This window comes from Cetorhinus maximus, chromosome 19 (genome assembly GCF_964194155.1).
Source record: "Cetorhinus maximus chromosome 19, sCetMax3.hap1.1, whole genome shotgun sequence".
NCBI lineage: Eukaryota > Metazoa > Chordata > Chondrichthyes > Lamniformes > Cetorhinidae > Cetorhinus > Cetorhinus maximus.
In genome coordinates, this window is record NC_135897.1 from 74,756,214 (window position 1) to 74,780,126 (window position 23,913).

At 44.0% G+C, this 23,913-nt stretch overlaps 1 protein-coding gene across 1 annotated transcript in view; it reads left to right on the top strand.

The window, feature by feature from the left end:
* col4a3 (collagen, type IV, alpha 3) overlaps positions 1-23,913 on the top strand; it is an 83,289-nt gene that overhangs the window by 30,544 nt on the left and 28,832 nt on the right. Inside the window, exons 11-20 of the mRNA XM_078564449.1 lie at positions 1,011-1,109; positions 4,920-5,009; positions 5,563-5,702; positions 6,257-6,383; positions 7,757-7,837; positions 10,809-10,907; positions 16,840-16,890; positions 17,168-17,353; positions 18,947-19,080; positions 23,213-23,282. Coding sequence (XP_078420575.1) covers positions 1,011-1,109; positions 4,920-5,009; positions 5,563-5,702; positions 6,257-6,383; positions 7,757-7,837; positions 10,809-10,907; positions 16,840-16,890; positions 17,168-17,353; positions 18,947-19,080; positions 23,213-23,282 — 1,077 coding nt within the window. The remainder of the gene's footprint in view (positions 1-1,010; positions 1,110-4,919; positions 5,010-5,562; positions 5,703-6,256; positions 6,384-7,756; positions 7,838-10,808; positions 10,908-16,839; positions 16,891-17,167; positions 17,354-18,946; positions 19,081-23,212; positions 23,283-23,913) is intronic.

Genomic DNA, 23,913 nt, shown 5'->3' on the forward strand with positions numbered 1-23,913 from the left:
CGGAGCTCCAATTGCTCCAGTCGGAGGCACCTCCTGCACACATGGTCATCCTGACCACCAGGAGCATCTAGGATTTCCCACATAGCACAGGCTGTGCAAATCACGGGACTGAGCTGCCCAGACATATTTTAACTGAATAGAATATGGACCCTTGCCTTTATTTTACTCTTAGTTCTACTTGAGTCTCGCTGTTTTCACCTCTCTCTCCCGAAGTCTCGCTGTTTTAACCTCTCTCTCCCGAAGTCTCGCTGTTTTAACCTCTCTCTCCCAAAGTCTCGCTGTTGTAACCTCTCTCTCCCGAAGTCTCACTGATTAATCTCTCTGTTCCGAAGTCTCGCTGTTTTAACCTTTCTCCCGAAGTCTCGCTGTTTTAACCTCTCTCTCCCAAAGTCTCGCTGTTTTAACCTCTCTCTCCCGAAGTCTCGCTGTTTTAACCTCTCTGTCCCGAAGTCTTGCAGTTGAACCTCTCTCTCCCGAAGTCTCGCTGTTTTAACCTCTCTGTCCCGAAGTCTTGCTGTTGAACCTCTCTCTCCCGAAGTCTCGCTGTTTTAACCTCTCTGTCCCGAAGTCTTGCAGTTGAACCTCTCTCTCCCGAAGTCTCGCTGTTTTAACCTCTCTGTCCCGAAGTCTTGCAGTTGAACCTCTCTCTCCCGAAGTCTCGCTGTTTTAACCTCTCTGTCCCGAAGTCTTGCAGTTGAACCTCTCTCTCCCGAAGTCTCGCTGTTTTAACCTCTCTGTCCCGAAGTCTTGCAGTTGAACCTCTCTCTCCCAAAGTCTTGCTGTTTTAACCTCTCTCTTCCTAAAAGCCAACGTATCAGCAGCATTGGAAAAGACCTGGGGGTCGGTTATCTGCCTGTGTTTTCTTCACTGTGAACATACTTGCCAGCCAAAGAAAGTGTTTGAAAAACAAATGAGTTTTAAAATGGGGCTCTCAAAAATGGTGAGGAGGTGAAAGTGATGTTGTTAAATTGCAAGAGTAAATATCACAAATTCTAACATTTCCTTACCAGGTTTGAAAGGAAGAACAGGACCAAAAGGTGAGGTTGGTTCTTGTGGTGATCCAGGATACATAGGTAAAGAGGGAGCACCAGGACCCTCAGGTCCACCAGGTACCAAGATTTAAGTACAATTAAACATTACAAGTTTATCGTTAAATTATAGCATAATCTTGTTAACCTGTAAGAAATGGAACTGTATCCGGACTGATTCTCCTACTAAAGAAGGCAGGATTATAACTCCCTTGCAGAAGTCTGGGGGGAGACTAACAGTCCCCCTGCCCATGAATCTCGATTGGAGGCCTCTGGCTGCTGACTCCAGCAATGTGTGAGACTTCCTACCTACTGAATGCAGCAACCTTCCATTAGCAACTGGACTTTCTCTCTAGTTATTTCTCCTGCTCCTTTCCCCCTCTCATATTCGTTAGGAAAATGAGGTAAGGTTGCTTGTATTACACCAAAACTAGCCTCACTCTGCAGCTAAAGTTACTAGTTAAAGTATTGAGCTACTAAATTAGCAGGAGGCCAGAAATTGTGTAACCAAGTATTTACGAAATAATTCATTGGACGGAATTGGGAGGTCTCACCTGCCAGCTACAGAGCTGGTGTTAAACGCGTATCACCTCCTTTGGAAAAGGCCTGCCATATTAAGTGCCATTTAGGCACTTAAGTGGTCAGTGTTATGACCAGGCCCGGGCAAGATACCCTCAATTTGTTATGCTCCAGGAAGAGGTACCCAAATTGTAATGGTCCCGGGACAGGAGGGATGAACTGGCTCCCCATTTTTATTCAACCGCCTCGGTTGGTTGCAACAAGGTTAATTTAAAAAGGATCCCTTCCCTTGTGGTTCCCTTATGGATACCTTTTCCCAGTCCAAATGTATTTATGTTTTAAAAGGAGCCAATTTAACCAGGCCTTCCTGAGTCAAAGAAAGAGTGAATTTATTAGTTACTGAACGCAAGAAAAAAAATATATTTCTTATTCATTCAAGGGATGTGGGCCTCTCTGGTTAGGCCAGCATTTATTGCCCATCCCTAATTGCCCTTGAGAAGGTGGTGGTGAGCTGCCTTCTTGAACTGCTGCATTCCATGTGGTGTAGGTACACCCACAGTGCTGTTAGCGAGGGAGTTCCAAGATTTTGACCCAGCGACAGTGAAGGAACGGCGATATATTTCCAAGTCAGGATGGTGAGTGGTTTGGAGGAGAACTTCCAGATGGTGGTGTTCCCATGTATCTGCTGTCCTTGTCTTTCTAGAAGTTGGCGGTTGTGGGTTTGGAATGTGCTGTCGAAGGAGCCTTGGTGATTTTCTGCAGTGCATCTTGTAGATGGTACACACTGCTGCTACTGTGCGTCAGTGGTGGAGGGAGTGAACGTTTGTGGATGGGGTGCCAATCAAGTCGGCTGCTTTGTCCTGGATGATGTCAAGCTTCTGAGTGCTGTTGGAGCTGCCCAGGCCAGTGAAGAGCATTCAATTACACTCCTGAATTGTGCCTTGTAGGTGGTGGACAGGCTTTGGGGAGTCAGGAGGCAAGTAATTTGCCGCAGGATTCCTAGCCTCTGACATGCTCTTGTAGCCACAGTATTTACATGGCTAGTCCAGTTCAGTTTCTGGTCAATGGTAACCCCCAAGATGTTGATAGTGGGGATTCAGTGATATTAATGCTATTGAATGTCAAGAGGCGATGGTTGGATTCTCTCGTGTTGGAGATGGTCATTGCCTGGCACTTTCGTGGCGTGAATGTTACTTGCCACTTGTGAGCCCAAGCCTAGATGTTGTCCAGGTCTTGCTGCATTTGGACATGGGTTGCTTCAGTATCTAAGGAGTTGCGAATAGTGCTGAACATTGTGCAATTATCTGCGAACATCCCCAGTTCTGACCTTATGATGAAGGGAAGGTCATTGATGAAGCAGCTGAAGATGGTTGGGCCTAGAACACTACCCTGAGGAACGACTCATAATATATCCTCAATGTGAAGGCAGGATTTCGTTTCCACAACGACTGTGTGGTGGTCACGCCTACTTATACTATCATGGACAGATGCATCTGCGGCAGGCAGGTTGATGAGGATGAGGTCAAGTATGTTTTTCCCTCTTGTTGGTTCCCTCACCACCTGCCGCAAACCCAGTCTAGCAGCTATATCCTTTAGGACTTGGCCAGCTCGGTCAGTCATGGTGCTACCAAGCCACTCTAGGTGATGGACATTGAAGTCCCTGACCCAGAAAACATTCTGCATCCTTGCCATCTTCAGTGCTTCCTGCAAGTGCTGTTCAACTTGGAGGAGTACTGATTCATCAGCTGAGGTGGAGAGGGTGGGGGGGGGGGAGGCGGTGGGGGGGGGGGGGGGGGAGGGGGTGCTGTACGTCACGATCAGCAGGGAGTTTCCTTGCCTGTGCATAACCTGATGCCATGAAGCTTCATGGGGTCACACATACACACAGATTAGAAATCAGTCCAGAAATAAAGGTTAAGAAAAAATATATACGTATCAGTCTTTGGCTTGTCTGTGAGGAGTAGATGGCAAAACATTGTGGCAATTAAGTTGGGTGATTTCGGTAGAGTTGACTTCAGCAGTTGAGCAGTGAGTTTGGAGATTCTTGGTTCTGCAGGTTAGCTGAAGGGAATTGTCCTGTTTCCTTTTCGACTGTGGCTTTGCTGATTTGTGATTTGCTTCCAGCAATCTGAGAGAGAGAACTGTTTTACCTGCAGGCACAGGGATGCCTAGTTGATGTTCTTCCGCTGCGACCTTCACAGCATACCCTCACACACCAGGCCTGGAACACCGAAACTGTCACACAGAGACCAGGGTTGCAGTTGGCTTTTAACCCCTTTTCTTGAGCATTCCTGGAGGAGAGAAAACAAACATGTCTTTCACCCAGAAACTGCTTTCTTTTAACTCACATCATGTCCACAGTCTGGGGTATAACTCACAGGAGATGGTTTTGGCTGAGATGGAAATCAGCCTTCATTATCTCTGCAAGCACAGGAGCATTTTTGCATTGCATCTTTTCCTTTGAAGTATCTCTGTCTGAATTCAGCCTTGACACCTTGTTAGGTGCAATATTCCATTCTCTGTACTCGTTGGTCAAGTGTAAACCACATAAGAATTTTCCAACGAGTGGTTACTTTACAGTCTAGCCAGCTTTTGCTTGTATGTCTGTTTTCTCAAAAACACATCTTACTTAATAGTTCAGTATGTCCGTAAGTAATTCGGGTCAATGATTTTGTGGTCGTGACAGCAGCAGCAGCTCTTCCCCAGCCGTGATCAAGGACCCTGGAGGAGGAAATTCTGCCCCCCGCTACCCCACCACCAATCATAGCTGCCAGTCAACTGAGGCCAGCAGGTCCTCATTGCCGCCAGTGCCACTGGGGAAGTGGTGGTAGTTGCTGGTAATGCACCCACCAGAGGCCAAGGATCAGCGAGAGACCCAGATCACAGTGCATGAGGACAGGATGGTGGTTGCAGGGAAGGGGTCACTGGCTCTGTGGGCAAGGGATTGCAAAGAAAGGGCAGGGTGGTGGCTGTCAGCATCAATTGCCCACTTAAGGGCCTCAGTTGGCATCAAGGTAGAAGGCCGTCCACAAGCCTTCTGCCCCGGACTTAATCAGGGCAGAGACGGGAACCCTCCTGCCCAATTAAACTTCCCCAGACCCTGAGCTCGCCTCGGAGGAGGGCATTCAATTTTGTCAATTGTTTGTAAATATAAGGAGCCTGTGCTCCTTGGTTCTTGCCTCTGATTCCATCTATTGATTTGAATCTTAATCTAGCCCATCACCATACTATGTTTCCCAGAGCGTTGCAATATTGTAATTTGTATTGTGGCCCTGCTTTATAGAGGGAGAAGTGATAAATCTTTTATTGCTGTATGGTTAGTACTGGCAAGTTGAAAAATTTCTAATTGTCCTATATGTTTTTTCCAAACAGGTCCACCAGGCGATCCAGGTTTACCAGGCAATCCGGGCAATCAGGGGTCTTTTGGGGTTCCAGGATCTACGGGTCCAATGGGCCTGCCAGGTAGGTTCAAGTTTTGGGACATACAGATGGAATACGGTAAGTTTCTAAAACTATCCTACTGCATATAGCAATGAGTCAAACAAATTCACACAAATGGATTTATTCAGAAATAAGTATTAGCCTGAACTGAACAAGAGTTAAAAGCACTTTTATGAAGGGGACTTTTGATCTGAAATGAAAATAAACTTGGATTTGAATACGGAAGAGCTTAGGGTGAATAGTAAGTATAATTGGAATGGGGGTAAATACTGGACTACTGTTAAACTATAATAGGCAAAATACTGGTGGTCTATAGGATAGTGATCAAGCTATAAGGAACTATATTGAGTTACTCTGTGACCACATGCTATTGTAATGTTGTACCTAGGTGAAGCTGGATGTATAATAGCACCTGACGGCACTGTGTGGGACTGAGGTACTGGGAAGTGCAACAGAATTGTAATGGGTACAGAGCTGAAAATTTGAATGCATGACGCTGAGTGTGTAGTGGGCCTCTATATTGGGTACATTGTGGTGCTATATGCGATTTTATTTTTTCTGATGCTTTTATCAGGTGACAAAGGAGAGAAAGGGTGCGCAGGAACACCAGGGTCCTCAGCTTTACCTGGTTCTCATGGCATCACTGGTCCAAAGGGAGAGAAAGGAGAACCAAGTGAAGTAACCTATGGCAACCCAGGCCTTCCTGGAGAAAAGGTAGATTAATATTCGTCTGAGAGTTTAAAATTATTCACCAAAATGTCATTATCCCTTTATGAAATAATTCATACCATGAACCCAAAAATAGATTGAAGAGTAAAATACTGTGGATGCTGGAAATTTGAAATGAAAGCAGAAAACGCCGGAAATACTCAGCAGGCCTGGCAGCAACTGTGGAGGGAGAAGCATAATTAGCATTTCGGGTTGATTATCCTTCAACAGAGCTGCTGCTTTTAAACAATAGGAACACATTTTAGGAATTTGGATGCCAAGATCTGTGTTCCTGTATCACAGAGCGCACAATTTTCCAATCAGTAATGGATAGATGGAAAGGCTATGCAACCCATGAATTAAAGACAGGAGTAGCAGGGATCAACTTCCCAATAAATGATCCCATCACACAATTTTCTGCACTGGGAACAATGATTTGTAAATGTTTACCCCCTTGCTTAGAGACTATCTTATGCTTTAAATAAAACTTCTTCTGTCAGGTATTCTTATGTTGTATTGGTCTAAAAGTAAACCATTCATTTGATCATCATGTATCTTAGGGTAATCAAGGTCCTTCATCCCCCAGAGGATCACCAGGTACTCCTGGGTCTCGAGGTATACCAGGATTTGATGGGCGTTCTGGGACCCTTGGTGAAAAAGGTGACCAAGGCCCATCAGGTTGTCCAGGTATTTTGTTTTCAATTGTTCCAGACCATCTCTAAAAGTCAAATGGGCAGCTGCATTGGTCAAAGGCACAAATGACAATCCTCTGTGGCTGAGATTGGGGTTTATTGTTGCTGCTTATTCTTTTCAACCTTTCTGTTGCCTTTAACGCCATTGGCGAATCATTCTCATCTAACATCTTTCCTCAGCGGTTCTTCTTTATGGCACTGCAGTTCTCTAATTTCATTTATATTTGCACCAACACTGGCCACACATATCTATAAATGAATTCTCCACTATTGCCCACACAGTCACCATTGACGTACCCAGGCTCCATCCTTGGTTCTCTCCACTTGTCATGCAAACACCGCCCATTGGTGGCATCATGTTTTGGAAACCTAGGATCTAGCTCCGTATGCATGTTTTGGCCTACATTTTACTTTTTTGTCTCTTCTGTTAATTCCAGAACTACTATTCAATCCTGAAAATGCTTCACCCATTATCAGGTCTTGGACAAATTAAAATTTCTTCCTATTCACTAATAGCTTAAATCATCTTTTTCCTACTCCTGATTGGTCTTTAAAGCAACTTTTTTTATTTCCATGAATCTCTTTTAACTGCCACTTTGGGCTAGGTTTGGTGATTCAGAACTGTAACATGCTGCATGAAGCAGAATTCTGTTTCCTTCCCCACATATGTCACATAGTCATTTTAACCTGCCATTGCGGCCAAGACTCTAATCCATAATTTTCATCTCCTCAAAACTTCTCTAACTCTATCCAAATTGACCACTCTACTTCTGCCCAAGCATGCCAATGCCCCTGTCCTTATTCTCTCAAATCCCTGCACCTCCTCACCCCAGTTATTGACAGGCTCCACTGACTCATGTGCCCCTCCAAATCAATTTCCAGATTTCCACCATCTCATCCACTCCATCCTACCTCAGGCAATCTCCTTTAGCCTTGAGCTTCATCACAACATTGACTGTCCTGACATGGATGTACTCCTTTTTCATCATTCTCTTTTTCTATTATTACTTGCTGTTTATTCTGCCACTGTGCATCTATCCTCTGAAGCTCCCTCCCAAAATACGTCCAACTTAGTTGCTCCCTCCCTGATTTCCAACACCGTTGCGTAACTTTCTTTGCTTTTCTTTATCTTGTTCAGCCACACTCCTGAATCACCAGCTCTTCTCTCCCACTCAGTGTCCATTTCTCTCTCCATTCTGTCAAGTGTTCTGCAATTTCTTTCAAATTAAATGAATGTTGTATAGATATATGTTGTTGCAGATAATGTGCCAGAAATTGTTCAGCAAGATTGTGCAAAATATCGGTATTGTCAGCAATTGAAGTCAGCTTCTTTTCATTTACATTGCTTTTGCTGGTATTTTCTTGTAGGTTCTCCAGGTCCTCAAGGCACTAAAGGATTGGATGGGAAACCAGGCTTACCAGGAGGTTTAGGTGTCCCAGGCACTCCAGGTAGGGTTCTTCTCTCCATTAACTAAAACCTACTCTGGCCAGAAAATTCTGGGGAGCTGATCCTGTTCTGCTGGCATTACCTGGCCAGAGGTGTGGTGAAAATGACATTGGCGTGCATAAATGGAATTTCCACCTCACTTCCAACAAAGTAACACCAGTGGAGAGGGGGAATTTCCAAAGCATTTCCCAGCCTCTACCTTTTCAAATTATTTGCAGATCTAAGCCCCATGATGGGTTGCTTTGTACTGTTTCATGATCTAAATACAATTTATTAATTCAGGGGTTATTTGTACAATTCAGTGTTCCTACATGGAGCTCTGAGTAAGAGGAGAGCGCATGAAGAATTCCAGCATGGAAGTCAGCGCATCTGATTAGCAACCTGTTGCTTAAAGCAGTAATTATGCTCATTCTTATGCAGTGTATTTTTATTAACAAAATTGCTAATTATAGGAATTTACAATGAGAATAACAGTGAACCTATCAGTGCTCACCTCTATAACGGAAGGGATCTGACAGCCACTTCTGGAGTCTGCACATGCGCAGTTTAAGGTGGAAATTCAGAAATGGCTGTCCAAGATATCCTGTTTCTCCACTGGAGCACTGCAGGGCTCCTCTGTAGTATTCCAGGCAGCGTAAGCATTGTTTAAGAACCCCAGCGGTCTGCTCTGTCACATTTCATGTGGCAGCATGGCTTTCATTAAATGCATGCTGCCTACATGTGCGTAGGTTGCACACCAGAGTCCCGTGCATTGTTACCAAAGAATAGCCCTTGTCTCTGAGTACCCGCCCTTTGGTTTGTCATGGTGGCTCAGATGCAGATGACACAATGCAGTGCTACAGAATGACTGCTGCCAGGATACCAGGCATTGACCTATATGATTCGCTCTGTATGGTTACATACCAGCTGGACATTGAAGAATGGATTCCCTTCAGGTTAGACATACAGAGTTGACATGCAAAGTAACTTACACGCAGTCAATGGCACCCTGTACCATAGGAAAATCTTCAATCCTTACAAAGCCACATGCTTAATTTACCTGCTTTTCTCTGGAAAAAAAGAATTACTTGTATTCAGCTGTCTTGAAATATAGACTCTCAGTGACCTCCCTTAAGCAAATGTGGACAACTAACTAGGAGATGTTTCGATTATCTCCAGCTCCAGCCTGGAAGGAGCCAGACACAGGAAAGTTCCTGGCCATGGTCATCTTCACAATAACTAGTTATGCAGTCCTCACCCTGCTCTGAGGTTGCAGTTGTAGATGCAGTAACTTGGCAGATTTCAGTGAGGACGTCCTTAACTGAAACACAGATGTTCATCACTCTGTTCCTCACTAAAATTTGGGTAGGAGAATTGTTCCCTGAACACCCTGGGCAGATAAGGTCTCCTGCTTGGCAGATAAGGTTCTCCCCTTCCTCCTCCTCCCTCCAATTTGGGCAGCTTGTCCTCCTTTCTGTGACCTCTGAACATTCTTCCTTTCATGCTGTAGTCCCAGGAGGATGCGTACTACTGGACTCATGTCTGTGAGTAAGTAGTTTGTGCAAAAATAAAAACAGAAAATGCTGGAAATACTCAGTGGGTCAGGCAGCATCTATGGAGAGAAACATAGTTAACGGGTGGGATTTTCCGGCCCTGCCCACCGCCGGGATTGTCCAGCCCCGACGAAAGTCAATGGACTTTTGGCTGGGCTGCCAATTGTCCTGCGGCGGGTCCCACCTCGATGGGGCCGGAAAATCCCAGCCAACATTTCAGGCCAATGATAACCCATCATCAGAACCCCTTCTGTTCTGATGACAGGTCATCGTTCATCTGAAGCGTTACTCTGTTTCTCTCTCCACAGCTGAGTATTTCCAACATTTTCTGTTTTTATTGCAGATTTCCAGCATCTGCAGTATTTCGCTTTTGTATTAGTTTGTGCAGAATCCTTGGAGCCAGGGCAAAGTCCTTCGGCAGGTGTGGCGCCACTCCCTGTGAACTTTAGCAACACTAAACAACTCTAGAAACCACCAAACACTTCTACAATAGCAGCGAGGTCCGGTAGAAATCAATAGCAGCAAACATGAAAGAACTTGATGATGGGGGCAAGGGGATCCTCCCTGCTTAAACTCATATACAGCCGAGCAAGACTAAATGATGGCATTAGCTGGAGCACTGAGCTGCAAAATAGCAGTGCTGGTATCAACTCAATGTTACAGACTGTTTGACATCACTATCTGTCTACTCTTTATACTTCAGTCAGATGGTCTCTGTGTATGCATTAACACCCTCACTAGAATGGCGTCTGCCACAGCTCACACCAGAAGTCTTGCGTGACTGCCACGGAAGCTATTTTGGTGGCAAAAGAGCACTTTTAGCGCCAAAAAAATGGGCGCAAAGGAGCTAAAATTTGCGGCCTGCGTATCCCAGTGAGAATTCTTCAATCTGATTAAGAACATCACTGTTGCTTGTCCTGCTCCCAGGTGCCCCGGGTGCCCCCCGTCGAGGAAGCAGCATTGGGAAAAATCATCGGATTAGAGAAAATCCCTGCTGACAAGCCTGGGAAACTCTGTGGGTAGCTTTCAGTGAGGTGAATGGTGAGCTCTGCTCCTTGCTGCTGAGAGCAAAATCCAGGTCAATTGCAAGAGCAGTGTTAACCATATCAGTGATTAGCCATATATACTTTGGTAATACTTATACTAAAAAGATTCATTCTCATTAAAGTCATGGGCACGGAGTGAAGGTTAAGTAAAAGAATGTGCTTTAACGCAATTCTTTGGTTTCACACAGTTTGAGGCTTTAGTAACATCACTCTAGATGTGGGTAGCAATGTAGAAGGGTAGAGACGAAGAGTGCTTATACTAAATTCATGTCGCTGCTCTTTTAACATAGGCTTTAACCTGTTTAAAGTAAATAGTTTTCACTTCTGGCTACTCCTATGAGACAAATATTGCAAATTTTCAATCCTTTTTTCTTGATGTCCCAAATTTAATATAGGAATGGTAGGACATTGTGGTCCACCAGGAACAACAGGAGAAAAGGGAAGGCAAGGATGCGATGGTATTCCAGGTCCTCATGGACTAAAAGGAGATCCAGGTGAGCACCTCCTGATAAAGCATTTTGAGTTCATCTCTAATAACATTTGCTTTCACTTGGATGAGTTAAAACAATTCTTTTTTTCCCTTTGTTCAGTCAGGCTTACTTGCTGAATGACCAGTAAACATTACTGGTAGCCTAAATTCAAAGAACTACCTTACACCTAATTCTTCACCAAAATGAACATGTTGTGGTAACCTGAGCAGTCTCACTAAGTCCTAAATCCTCAGCCGTCTATTGGCAGTGGAATTATAACTGAACAATCGCTGGTGACATCCACTCCTGACTCACCAGAGCAAAGTCACTTAAACTGCACAGGTTTTGCAGGTTGCCACACAAATCTGGGTGCATTTTTGGGTGGAATATGCAGCAATTGCAAGCAGCCCACTGCCAGCCAAAATGGTTTGTTTAAACGCTGTGAACAAGTAGCCCCTTTTATAAGGGCACCATGGCTTTTGTGTTGCTTTTCATTTGGGTGATCCAGACCTGCAACCTAAATGGATCCCAATTCAAACTTTCAACCGACCTTTACACTGAGATGAGGTTCATCTCAGTACCCAGAGCTGAGGAAATTCCAGTATGTAAATTTTTTCCCCTCATTCCTGCACCCCAGACCCCAACATCATGAAGCCAAATATGGGTTTCATCCATCCTAGGCCCAGTTGGAAATTCCAGAAGCTGAAAGAGATTTACAAACATACAAAATAGGAGCAGAAGTAGGCCATTTGGCCCCTTGAGCCTGCTCCACCATTCAACAAGATCATGGCTGATCTGTTTGTGTTTCAAGTTCCACACTCCCATCTACCTCCAATAACCTTTGATTCCCTTGCCTAACAAGAACCTATCTCCGCCTTAAAAATATTCAGCGATCCAGCCTCCACCACCTTCTGAGGCAGAGAGTTCCAAAGTCGCACAACCCTCTGAGAGAAGAAAATTCTCCTCATCGCTGTCCCAAAAAGGCAACCCCTAATTTTAAAACAGTGCCCCTGAGTTCTGGACTCACCTTCAAGAGGGAATATCCATTCCACTTGTCAAGACCGTCAGGATCTTATATACTTCAATCAAGGCACCTCTCACTCTTCTAAACTCCAGTGGAAACAAGCCCAGTCTGTCCAATCTCCTTCATAAGACACCAACCTGCTCACTCCAAGTATCAATCTAGTAAACCTCCTCTGAACCACCTCCAACGCATTTACATCCTTCCTTAAATAAGGAGACCTAAACTGCACACAGTATTCGAGATGTGGTCTCATCATGTGCCCTGTATAACTGAAGCATAACATCCTTACTTTTATATTCAATTCCTCTTGTAATAAAGGATAGCATTCCATTAGCCTTCTTAATTACTTGTTGTACCTGCAAACTAACTTTTTGTGACTCATGCACTAGTACACCTAGATCCCTCTGCAGCTTGGAATTCTGCAGTCATTCTCTGTTTAAGTAATACTCTGCTTTTTGATTCTCCCTGCCAAAGTGAGCAACTTCACATTTTTCCACATTATACTCCATCTGCCAGATTTTTGCCCACTCACTCAACCTATCTACATCCGTTTGCAACTTCTTTATGTCCTCTTCATAACTGGCTTTCCTACCTATCTTTGTGGTGCCATCTGCAAATTTAGCTACTATGCTTTTGCTCCCCTCATTTAAGTCATTGATATAAATTGTAAAAATTTGAGGCCTCAGCACAGGCTGCTGCAGGGCTCCACTTGTCAGATCCTGCCAATCAGAAAAAAAAACATTTAAGCATACTCTGTTTTCTGCCAGCCAATCTCCTACCCATGATAGTATGTTTCCCCCTACGCCATGAGCTTTTATTTTCCTCAATAACCTTTGATGTGGCACCTTATCGAATGCCTTCTGGAAATCCAAGTACAGTATATCAACAGGCTCCCCTTTATCCACAGCGCATGTTACTCTTTCAAAGACTTGAATAAGTTGGTTAGAGGTCAGAAAATAAGATAAATGTTTTTTACACAGATGATGATGAGGCTATGGAATGCAATATTTGAGTTAGTGACTGAAGCAGAGAACTCAGCAACATTTTAAACTAGGTTAGGAAAGATGATATAGGAACAGAATGGGCTACTGCTCATAGGGAGAATAAATACCAATATCAACTGGTTAATCTGAAAGACCTGTTTTCATTTCAATGTAATTCTAATCCAAAATGAACAGACAGCTTTTGTTTTACTGAAGCTTTAGAGTTAAATGTATCTTTAAGAATGGCGGGAAATCATTCTGTCTCTCACTGGCATTTATTACTGCTGTCCAGAGTCAACAATCAACTAACTCACCAACACTTGAACAGGAAGCTAGGAAAAAGTGAAAGGACAGGAAACTAGAAAAAGGTGGATGGACAGGAAACAAGGAAAAGGTGGAGGGGTAGCTCTGTTAGTTAAGGATGACATTAATTCATTAAAGAGGGATGATCTTTGTTCTAAAGATCATTATGTAGAATCAGTTTGGGTAGAGATAAGAAATAGTAAAAGTAGGAAGTCGCTTGTGGAAGTAGTTTTTTAGGCCCCCAATCAGTAACCACACAGCATGGCGGGGTATACAGGAAGAAATAATGGGGGCTTGTAACAAAGGTACGGCAATATTCATAAAGGGTGATTTTAATCTGCATATCAATTGAATGAATCAGACTGGCAAAGGTAGCCTGAAAGATCAGTTCATAGAGTGTTTTTGGGATAATTTCTCAGAGCAGTGCCTTCTATAGCCAACTAGGGAGCAGGCTATTCTAGACCTCATTGATGTGCAATGAGACAGGATTAATTAATAGTCTTAAAGTAAAGGAGCCTCTGGGCGACAGTAATCATAACATGATAGAATTCCACGTTCAGTTTGAAGGTGAGAAGTGTGGGTCTAAGACTAGTGTTTTAAACTTAAATAAGGGCAATCATAAGGTTATGAAGACAGAAATGGCTAAAGTGAACTTTGAGATTAAGTTGAGGGAGAGGTCTGCAGAGATGCAGTGGCAGTCATTTAAGGAGATATTTCATAGCACTCAGCAGATAATTCCAGTGAGAAAGAAAGACTCTAGGGGAAGGGTGCATCATCTGTGGCTCACTAAGGAAGTTAAAGATAGTATCAAATTGAATGAGAAAGTGTACAATTCCATGAAGATTAGTGGCAGTTCAGAAGATTGGACAGAATATAAAAAACAGCAAAGATGACCAAAACAATAATAAGGAGGGAGATATTAGAGTACAAGAGAAAGCTAGCTAGAACTATAAAAACAGATAGTAAGAGGTTCTGCAGGTATTTAGAAAGGAAAAGAGTAACTAATGTGAGTGTTGGTCCTCTAGAGAGTGAATCTGGGGAATTAATAATGGAAAATAAGGAAAAGATGGAAGAATTGGACAGATATTTTGCATCTGTCTTCACTGTAAAGGATACAAATAACATCCCAGAAATAATTATGAATCAAGAGGTGAAAAGGAGGGAGAAACATAGAACAATCACGATCACCAGGAAAAGGGTACCAAGGAAATTATTAGAACTAAAAGCTGACAAGACCCCAAAGCCTGATGAACTTCATCTTAGGGTCTTAAAAAAGTAGCTACCGAGATAGTAGATGCATTGGTTTGCTTTTCAGGCAGAGTCAACATGGTTTGTGAAAGGGAAATCATGTTTGACTAATTTATTAAGAGTTCTTTGAGGAAGTAGCAAGCAACATGGATAAAGGAGAACCTATGGATGTGGCGCACTTAGATTTCCAGAAGGCATTTGACAAGGTGCCACATGAAAATGTGAACTTGTCTGCTTTGTCAGGAAGAACAGAAAAGCAGCATATTATCTAAATGGAGAGAGATTGCAGAGTTCTGAGGTACACAGGGATCTGGCTGTCCTGGTACATGAATCACAAGAAGTTAGTATACAGGTACAGCAAGTGATTAGGAAGGCAAATGGAATGTTGTCATTTATCGCAAGGAGAATGGAACATAAAAATGGGTATAAGAGCAAAATACTGCGGATGCTGGAAATCTAGAACAAAAACAAAAATACCTGGAAAAACTCAGCAGGTCTGACAGCATCTGCGGAGAGGGATACAGGTGACGTTTCAAGTCCGTATGACCCTTCAACAGAACTAAGACGTATAGAAATGAGATGAAATATAAGCTGGTAGAAGTGGGTGGGACAGGAGAGCTCGATAGGGGCCAAGAAGAGACTGCCGAAAAGGCCATAGACAAAAGGACAAAGGGGTGTCGATGGTGGTGATATTATCTAAAGGGTGTGCTAATGGGGACATTAAGGGAAGCAAGCTAGTGGCAGATGGCCCTAATGCAGGTGGGGTGGGGGGAAGGGATCGAAATGGGCTAAAAGGTGGAGATGAAACAATAGATCGAAATAAATTTAAAAATAGGAGGGAAAATAAAAAAATATAGTGTAAAAAAAATTATAAATTATTGGAAAAAGGGGGGATCGGAAAGGGGGTGGGGATGGAGGAGAGAGTTCATAATCTAAAATTGTTGAACTCAATATTAAGTCCGGAAGATATAGGTATGTTTTGCTACTTGTACAGGGCATTGGTGTGACCACATTTAAAGTACTGTGTACAGTTTTGGTCTCCTTATTTAAGAAAGGACATAATTGCATTAGAAGCAATTCAGAGAATTGCACTTACCTAATTCCTGGGATGACGGAGTTATCTTATGAGGAAAGTTTGGACACGTTGGGCCTGTAACAATTGAAGTTTAGAAGAATGAGAGGTGATCTTATTGAAACATATAAGATCCTGAGGGGATTTAACCAAGTGGATGCCAAATGGTTGTTTCCCCTTGTGAGAGAAACCAGAACTAGTTTAAAAATAAGAGGTCTCCCATTTAAGATGGAGATGAGAAGAAATTTATTCTCTCAGAGCTGTGACTCTGTGGAACTCTCTTCCCCAGAGTGCGGCAGAGGCAGGATTATTGAATATTTTTAAGGCAGAGGTAGATAGAGTCTTGACCAACAACGGAGACTACAGGTATAGGAGGTAGAAGGGGAAGTGACATTGAGGCCACAATCAGATCAGCCATGATCTTATTGAATGGCAGAGCAGGCTTAAGGGGCCGAATGGCCTACTCTTACTCCTAATTCGTATGCTCATGGGCTGAATTTTGCCGTCGGCAAGAAGGGGGTGGGGCCCGCTCGCCGACACGTAAAATGACGTGGGATTATGTCGGGAGGAACCCCCGATGTCACCGTGCCCCATTTAAATTTTCAGGACGGCGGGGGCACAGCGAATTCAGCTGCACGCCCGCCGACCTGTCAACGGCCAATTGAGGCCATTGACAGGATAATTAAAACAATTAAAGGGCCTTCCCCTCCAACCTTAAGGCTGGCGGGCAGGCCTGGAGCCCCGGCGGGCTTCTGAAAAAACATGAAACCTCATCCACCGGCGGGATGAGGTTTCATGCAGGGTTTAAAAAACTTTAATAAAGATTTAGTGAAATTTATTAACATGTCCCATCTCATGTTGTCATTGTCACATGAGGGGGACATGTTAGGGATTTTTTTTCTATTTTTAATGTTTTTAAAACTGTCAGCGATCTCCCTGAGGCAGCACTTAGCCTCAGGGAGATGTGCGCTCTTTCGTGTGCATGTGCGAAAGAGCGCACTCTTGCTTTTGGGGTATCCGCCCCGCCCGCACAGGGAGCGCATAGCGCTTCCCGCCGGGCATCACACTGGGTGGGCCTTAATTGGCCCGCCCACTAAAATGGCGGCAGGGCCCGCTTCTCCGGCGGGGATCGGCTTCCCGCCCGCCGGAGATTGGGTCGGGCCCGCCCGCCAGGCAGAAAATTCTGCCCCATGTGTTCAGTGAAAATTAAATCTACTACATTTAATGTTTCAGTTTAAGGGTACAATAATTTAGAATGTCAAGCTTTGATGATTTAGTTGTCATTCAAACTAAATACAGATTCTCTCTCCCTCACTCCCTATACAGGTTTACCTGGAAGAGGATCTAGAGGCCAGTCAGGCTTTCCAGGCCCATCAGGTCAGATTTAAATATACATGAGTAACATTGTGCCAATGCAATGTAAGTGAGTAATATCCAAATACATGTTAGCAGCAGCGATCTGCTCCCACAGGGAGTGCATTTTGGAAAATTTTAGACCTGCCATCCATGATTTTTACATCTGTAGATATCAATTATTGATATGCACTGCTGGTAGAAAAGAAACCACTGCCAGTGCCTGCTTGGAAAATTATCCATGTATATCTAGGTGTTGTTCACATTATCTGAAATTAACATTGTTCTTAAATTCAAACAGGTCTAAAAGGAGATACAGGGCTCCCTGGTGATGAGAGTGAAGCAGGTCCTCCTGGTGTACGAGGTGACCCAGGTCCTCGTGGACCGTCTGGCCTCTCTGGTGAACCTGGGCCACCTGGTCCTACAGGAATGAGTATTCAAGGTCCCAAAGGAAACAAAGGCCTACAAGGCACTGCTGGGCCTGCGGGTAAATTCTAATTTCATAAATTAAAACATTATGATAGCTAATCTTACACACAAGCATCAGTTGGGGAGAAATTAAAACTAAAAACATGAAATCCAATAGCAGCCTGCCTCAAACATGTCCATTGCTGGTTATAACACTGTTTTTTTTTATTCATTCATGGGATGTGGGCATCGCTGCTTGTGCCAGCATTTATTGCCCTTGAGAAGGTGGTGGTGAGCTTCCTTCTTGAACCGCTGCAGCTCATGTGGTGTAGATATACCCACCATGCTATTAGGGAGGGAGTTCCATGATTTTGATAGTGAAGAAATGGTGATATATTTCCAAATCAGGATGGTGTGTGGCTTGGAGGGGACCGTCCAGATGATGGGTGTCCCCATGCATCTGCTGCCCTTGTCCTTCTAGATCATAGAGGTCATGGGTTTGGAAGGTGCTGTCTAAGGACCCTTGGTGAGTTTCTGCAGTGCATCTTGTAGATGGTACACACTGCTGCCACTATGCGTCGGTGGTGGAGGGAGTGAATGTTTGTAGATGTGGTGCCAATCAAGCGGGCTGCTTTGCCCTGTATGGTGTCAAGCTTCTTGAGTGTCATTGGAACTGCAATCATCCATGAAAGTGGAGAGTATTCATCACACTCCTGACTTGTGCCTTGTAAATGGTGGACAGGCTTTGGGGAGTCAGGAAGTGAGATGCAATGGTGGAGGAGTTGGGGGGTTCTGAGTGACTAAATTGCACTGAGGAGGCAGATCAGTTGGTAACAGTTTTTAAGAAGGAATTTACTGCATCAGGTCTTCTGACATAGGCTGGAAGAACCTGTTGGGAAATTCTGTAATTCCAGCCTGTATTTTCCAAACACGAAAACTGAAGTGAAATTTGCATCAAGGATACAGGTACAAACAATTAGGTAAGAGAAAGAGTTAGAAATGTTATTAAACACAAGGCTAACTCCCATTGTGATGTTGTAGAGAATGTAACGTTACCAGACTGCATCAGAAAATTTGTTCTGTAACCTGAGATTAGCATTGGTTTCATTGGTTGAGTTGTAACCATGGCTGTGGATGCAATGAGCAATTGGATATTTAATAATTCATGTATTTATTATGATAATGGTGAAATTGTTAACTGAAGTTCGTTAATCAGTTCAAAATATTGTAGGATTTGCAAATCAGCTGGAATAATTGTTCCTGGAAATTAATTCCTGATAACTATTATCTGAAACATCTATTTTTGGCATGATGTGTGTATGCGCATAAGGGGCAGTTTAATGCCACCTTCGGGAGTGGGCTAGGAGGTCGGGGGCAGCTGAGACATACGATTGTGAGGGAAGGTGGGGGGTGGGTGTGGGGGGGGTTGGGTGGGGTGAACTCTTCATCGCCTTCCCAACTCCCTCCGATTAAATCAGGGATACAGAAAGTCGAGCATGCCTTCCCATTCCAGAAACAATTGAGGTTTAAGTGAACAACTGGTTGATGGGGCCACTACCGTGGCCGCTGAATTCAGCCCAAAACGTCTATATTTAATAGATGTAAAGGGACTATATAAAATGAAGTGGAAAATACTCTTATCTAATTAAATTGGTATCTTCTCTATGTTTAGGCCGTCGTGGACTGAAAGGATTATTTGGAGAGCCAGGGCCAGATAGTCTTAAAGGAGATAAAGGCTCATCTGGTTTACCAGGACTTCCAGGCAACCCAGGTGACAGAGGTGATCCAGGTGTAAAAGGGCAACCAGTAAGGAATTTGTAAAATAATTTTTTTTTCGCATTTTCTTGTGTGTGTATCTTATGGTTGTGGTGTAAGGCACAATTCCATTTATGACTTGTTGACTTTTGCAGTCTGTCCAGATAGCTGCAGCTCATATCATAAGATAGCACCTCATGTTGCAGTGAGGTGCTACATATCTTCACCTTTGGAACTGAGACTAGAGTGAGAAGGTATTTGTTATTTTTCACTATTAGGATGAATGCAGTAAATTAATAGTCAGAAAATGATGTGCACTTTTCTGATGTGCAATATTGGTGGTTGAGACTCCTTGTCAGAAGAAGGAAGTCAGAAAATCGTGTCATATATGAAATTCATTTTAATGCCCTGAACCTGGGTCCTGGACCCACATTACCAAAATATCCATCATTCAGTAATACTTAGCACTAAATGGAAAGTGTTTTTTTTTATTCATTTACAGGGTGTGGGCTTCGCTGGCTGGGCCAGCATTTATTGCCCATCCTTGAGAAGGTGATGGTGACCTGCCTTCTTGAACCACTGCCATCTCTCTGGTGTAGGTATGCCCATAGTGCTGTTAGGGAAGGAGTCCCAGGATTTTGACCCAGTGACAGTGAAGGAATGGTGATATATTTCCAAGTCAGGAACTTTGAGGGGAACTTCCAGGTGGTGGTGTTCCCATCTATCTGCTGCCCTTGTCCTTCTAGATGGTAGTGTTTGTGGGTTTGAAAGGCACTGCCTAAGCAGCCTTGGTGAGTTTCTGCAGTGCCTTTTGTCGATGGTACACGCTGCTGCCAATGCTCATCGGTGGTGGAGGGAATGGATGTTTGTGCTCCTCTGAGCACATGCCTGGAGCACATATCAAGGAAATTGCATCCAAATGAATGGATAGAAAACAATGGTTGTAAAAAGCAATTTGGAGATATCTGCTCCTGGTATGTGATCAGAATGCAGAAATTAAAAAAATTGACCACCTCACCTAGGCCAAGAAAAGTATCTGCTTATCCTGAATCAACTCCAATCCCTGAAGTCTCAAATTTAAAATGTTTATCTTTGTATTTAAGTAACTTCATGGCCTTTCTGCTCCCTATTTCTATAACCTCCTCCACCCCTTCAAGCTGTCCTTTACATTCTAATTCCTCTTACACTGATCTCTTTTGCATTCACCACACATTTGAAGACTACATTCAGGTGCCTAGGCTGTACATTCTGGAACCCCCTCCCTTAAAAACCTTCTCCAATCCATTGCTTTCTCTAAGAGTCTCCTTAAGAACCAACTCTTTGACCAATCTTTACTTCACTGCCTCTGTTATCTCCTTTGGCTCGGTGTGCATATGCATATTGTGAAGACACTTAGGGTGTTTTTCTACATTCAAGGCACTACAATGCAAGCCTTACTTTTTCTTGGTAAAACTGAAAATCACCCTGCAGCAATTGAGGAAGCTTTGCTCAAAGTGCTCAATAGTGCTAAAAGTTGAACTTTGTTCATTTACAGAAACATATTAATTTTTGCTTTCTCGGTTTAGTCTCTCTGAATGAGATTATCAGTTTGTGCTAAATTGTGAACAGTTTGACTCCGTGTTCACTACCAGATGGGATCCGATTGGCGAAATTTAGGGCCTTTATAACCAACTGCATCAGAGGAGATTTCCATCTCATCAGAACGGCTCGGAGCAAAACATGCCCCATTGGTGAAATGGTAGATTTCCAACCTATTCTACCCAAATCTCCCAACATGGTCAATGGGGAACAATGCAGCATATAGTCCCCAAACCTGAATTTTTAAACATCACTTCAAAATTCAGAGTTGTACATGTGCAGTATCCAAATGTATGCAGACTGTTCTAAGCTCCCACATCCATTTTACATTGAATATAAGCTTCCAGGTTATCCCTCCAATCTTCTGAGCATTTGAGTTCCCTCTCAAGTGACAGCAACGGCTTGGGCAAACAATGGGGATTGACAAGGATAGTTGATGGTGTGCAGGACTTAATATTAGGTGTGACCTGAGTGGCAGAATTCTGAATCAGTTGTAGTTTATGTAGGGTGGTGCTTGAGAAGTCACAGAAGGAACATTGAAAAAATCAAATCTTGAGATGACGAAAGTGTGAACCATTGGTTTTGTCAGAGTTCGGAGTGAGGTTTGGACATACGAAGGCCTCGAAGTTAACACCCTGCAATGAGCGAGCCAGGGTCTTGAAATATTTTCCATTGTACACTTGCCGAAAGTTCAGAGCTGAACAAAAGCAGTTTTGGTGTGGACCTTCACTCAGACTTAATGAGATGAAATTTTAGCAAACAGAAATGGGTGTGTTGGGAGAGGATGGGGAGGAAAAATGGTAAGTTGTGAACCTCAATCCAACTTGCTTCCAACCCACCCACTCCTAGGGCAGAATGTTATGCCTCGCAGGTGAGCACGCGCCCGACCCGATCAGGTATAAAATCACGCGAGATGATGTCAGGTGGGTATTCTGACGTCATCCCGCACACATTCAATCTTCAGGTTGGTGGGTGCGCGTGGGTGTTGGAGCCGCGCCTGACAACAATTAAAGGGCCACTTAAGGCCATTAAAAAGCTGGTTGATCCCGATTTTTATGCTGCCCGTGCGATTTTGCACTCGTCGCATGGGCAAAACGGGCTGGTGGGCAGCCCACTTTTTGATAAAAAGGGTCAGCAGCATTGCCATTGTGAGTAGTGAGGAGTTTAGGGATAGGTTACTGCTGGTTGCTTATTTGAATTTGAAGCTTCATCTCTGTTCTGAGCTCCATTCTTAGCATTTCCAGGCTTCATTTTAGGACTCATTGGTGTCTCCAAGGCCCCTGGAGAATTTTGACCATGTGGACCCTTCCAGGTGTCAGACAGCCTTCTGTAACCCTGGTAATAGGGATTGTGCTCTCTGCTGGAGGCATCTCCTCTGAGGAGAAAGAAAAGGGAAGAAGGGAGAGGAGGCTAGGTGTCCCAATGCAGCTTCCAAGGGAGCGGCCTGTGGGAGGAGAGGCACAGGTACAAGGGGCATAGGGCCAGTAGGTAGTCCAAAGCGTAAGGGGCTGCAGAAAATGCCACTATCCGGCTGCCAGGATTTACAGGCAGCAATGCAACTACCTCAATATGTCCGAGGTGCAATGCCAAAGGAGGCTCCGTCTCTCCAGGGAGACTGTGACCTCCATTTGTCATATGATTGGGCCTGAGATCAGCTCCAACTATATGGGTGGAAACCCAATGCCAGTGGCTCTGAAGGTCACAGTGACCGTCAACTTCTATACTGCTGGCTCTTTCCAGGGATGAGTGGGAGATCTTTGTGGAGTGTCCCAATCAGCTGTTCACAGTTGCATCAAGATGATGACAGAAGCTGTATTCAGGCGGGGAGGTGGGGAACTGCCAGCTCAAGAAGTTAAGCTACAACGCTCCTTGTCAATGAGGAGTATAAATGCTCCCATAGACCAACAACGCCTCCAGTTTCTCCTGCCACGATCACAGATCTTCTCACCCCCCAACCCCCAACTCATACTCCTTCCCCCACCACCCCATCTTCCATGATGGCCTCCTTCCTCCTGCCATCCTGATCTCTCCCATTCTTCCTCATGGCCTCTCTTCCTACCCCCAGCCCCAATTTCCCACTCCCTCCCTCTTCCAGATTTGCTGGGCAGAAAACAGGATAAAGACTTTATAATAAAGTCCTGCCTTTAAATTCTGGTGGACTTCCACATTCCCAACCTTGCTAAGCACACTCTGTGCTTCCTTGCACCCCTTCTGCCTTCCTGTTAATACTGGGGCTACACCGAAATTGCCATTTTTTGATATCCTTATGAAAAAAGCAGAGGGTATTCATCTATGCACACATAATGACATCATGGACATTCTGACTCCCACTCACCTTTACTGTAATCCTTGTAGCTGGAGTTGTAACTTGTATAATTATGTTGTTGTTGTTGGAACGTGCACATCGCCAGACGATAGGAAATAGGAAGAACATTTAATAGTCGGCAAGGAAGTGTAGTCACCAAACGTTGTTCACTTTAGTTTGCACAAAGGTGATTATCTAACGTACACTGCTGGTGGACAAGGGTTCCACCACCCCCTCCCCCATCCCACTCCCACCAGACAGAACATACTTTTTGATTCTTCTCTCCCTTCAATCCTGCAGGGAATTCCTGGCACTTCAAGTCAAGGTCCCAGAGGCGAGAGGGGTTCAACTGGTACCCCAGGGTTCCCAGGTATTGCTCAGGATTATTTGTATTTCTGCTATATTCAACATTGCAAGTTCATGCTGGAGTTGTAGTTCATCAGAAATTACAACAAATGATCAGTAGCTATCTGCAGACTTTGCTATAAAACTTTCTGATGAAGGAACATTAAAGTGTGCTTCCAGCAGTAATATAAATGTATCTGTTCATTTTCACCTTGACTACTTCCATAGAACACGGGCAGAGTGGATCGCTCGCCCATTCTAGAATCTGATTTCCACAGATTCCTCAATGTGGGGGGGTAGAGGATAGGAGGAGGGGGAGGGAGCCACCAAATTAGCCGAGAAGCATGAATTAGTGGCCAAATCAGTTGCACTAGGAACCAAATCCATAAAAAAACACAACTTTCATTTATAGAGCACCTTTCACATCCTCAGGACATTCCAAAGCACTTTACAGCCAATGATGTTCTTTTGATGTGTAGTCACTGTTGTAATATAGGAAACACAGCAGCATGCTCCCATAGTCAGCAATGTGATAATCAGTTCATCTGTTTATTTGTGATATTGACTGAGGGATAAGTATTGCCAGGGCATCAGCATAAGTTCCCTGCTCTTCTTTGAAATAGTGCCGTGGGATCTTTTACATCCACCTCTGATCT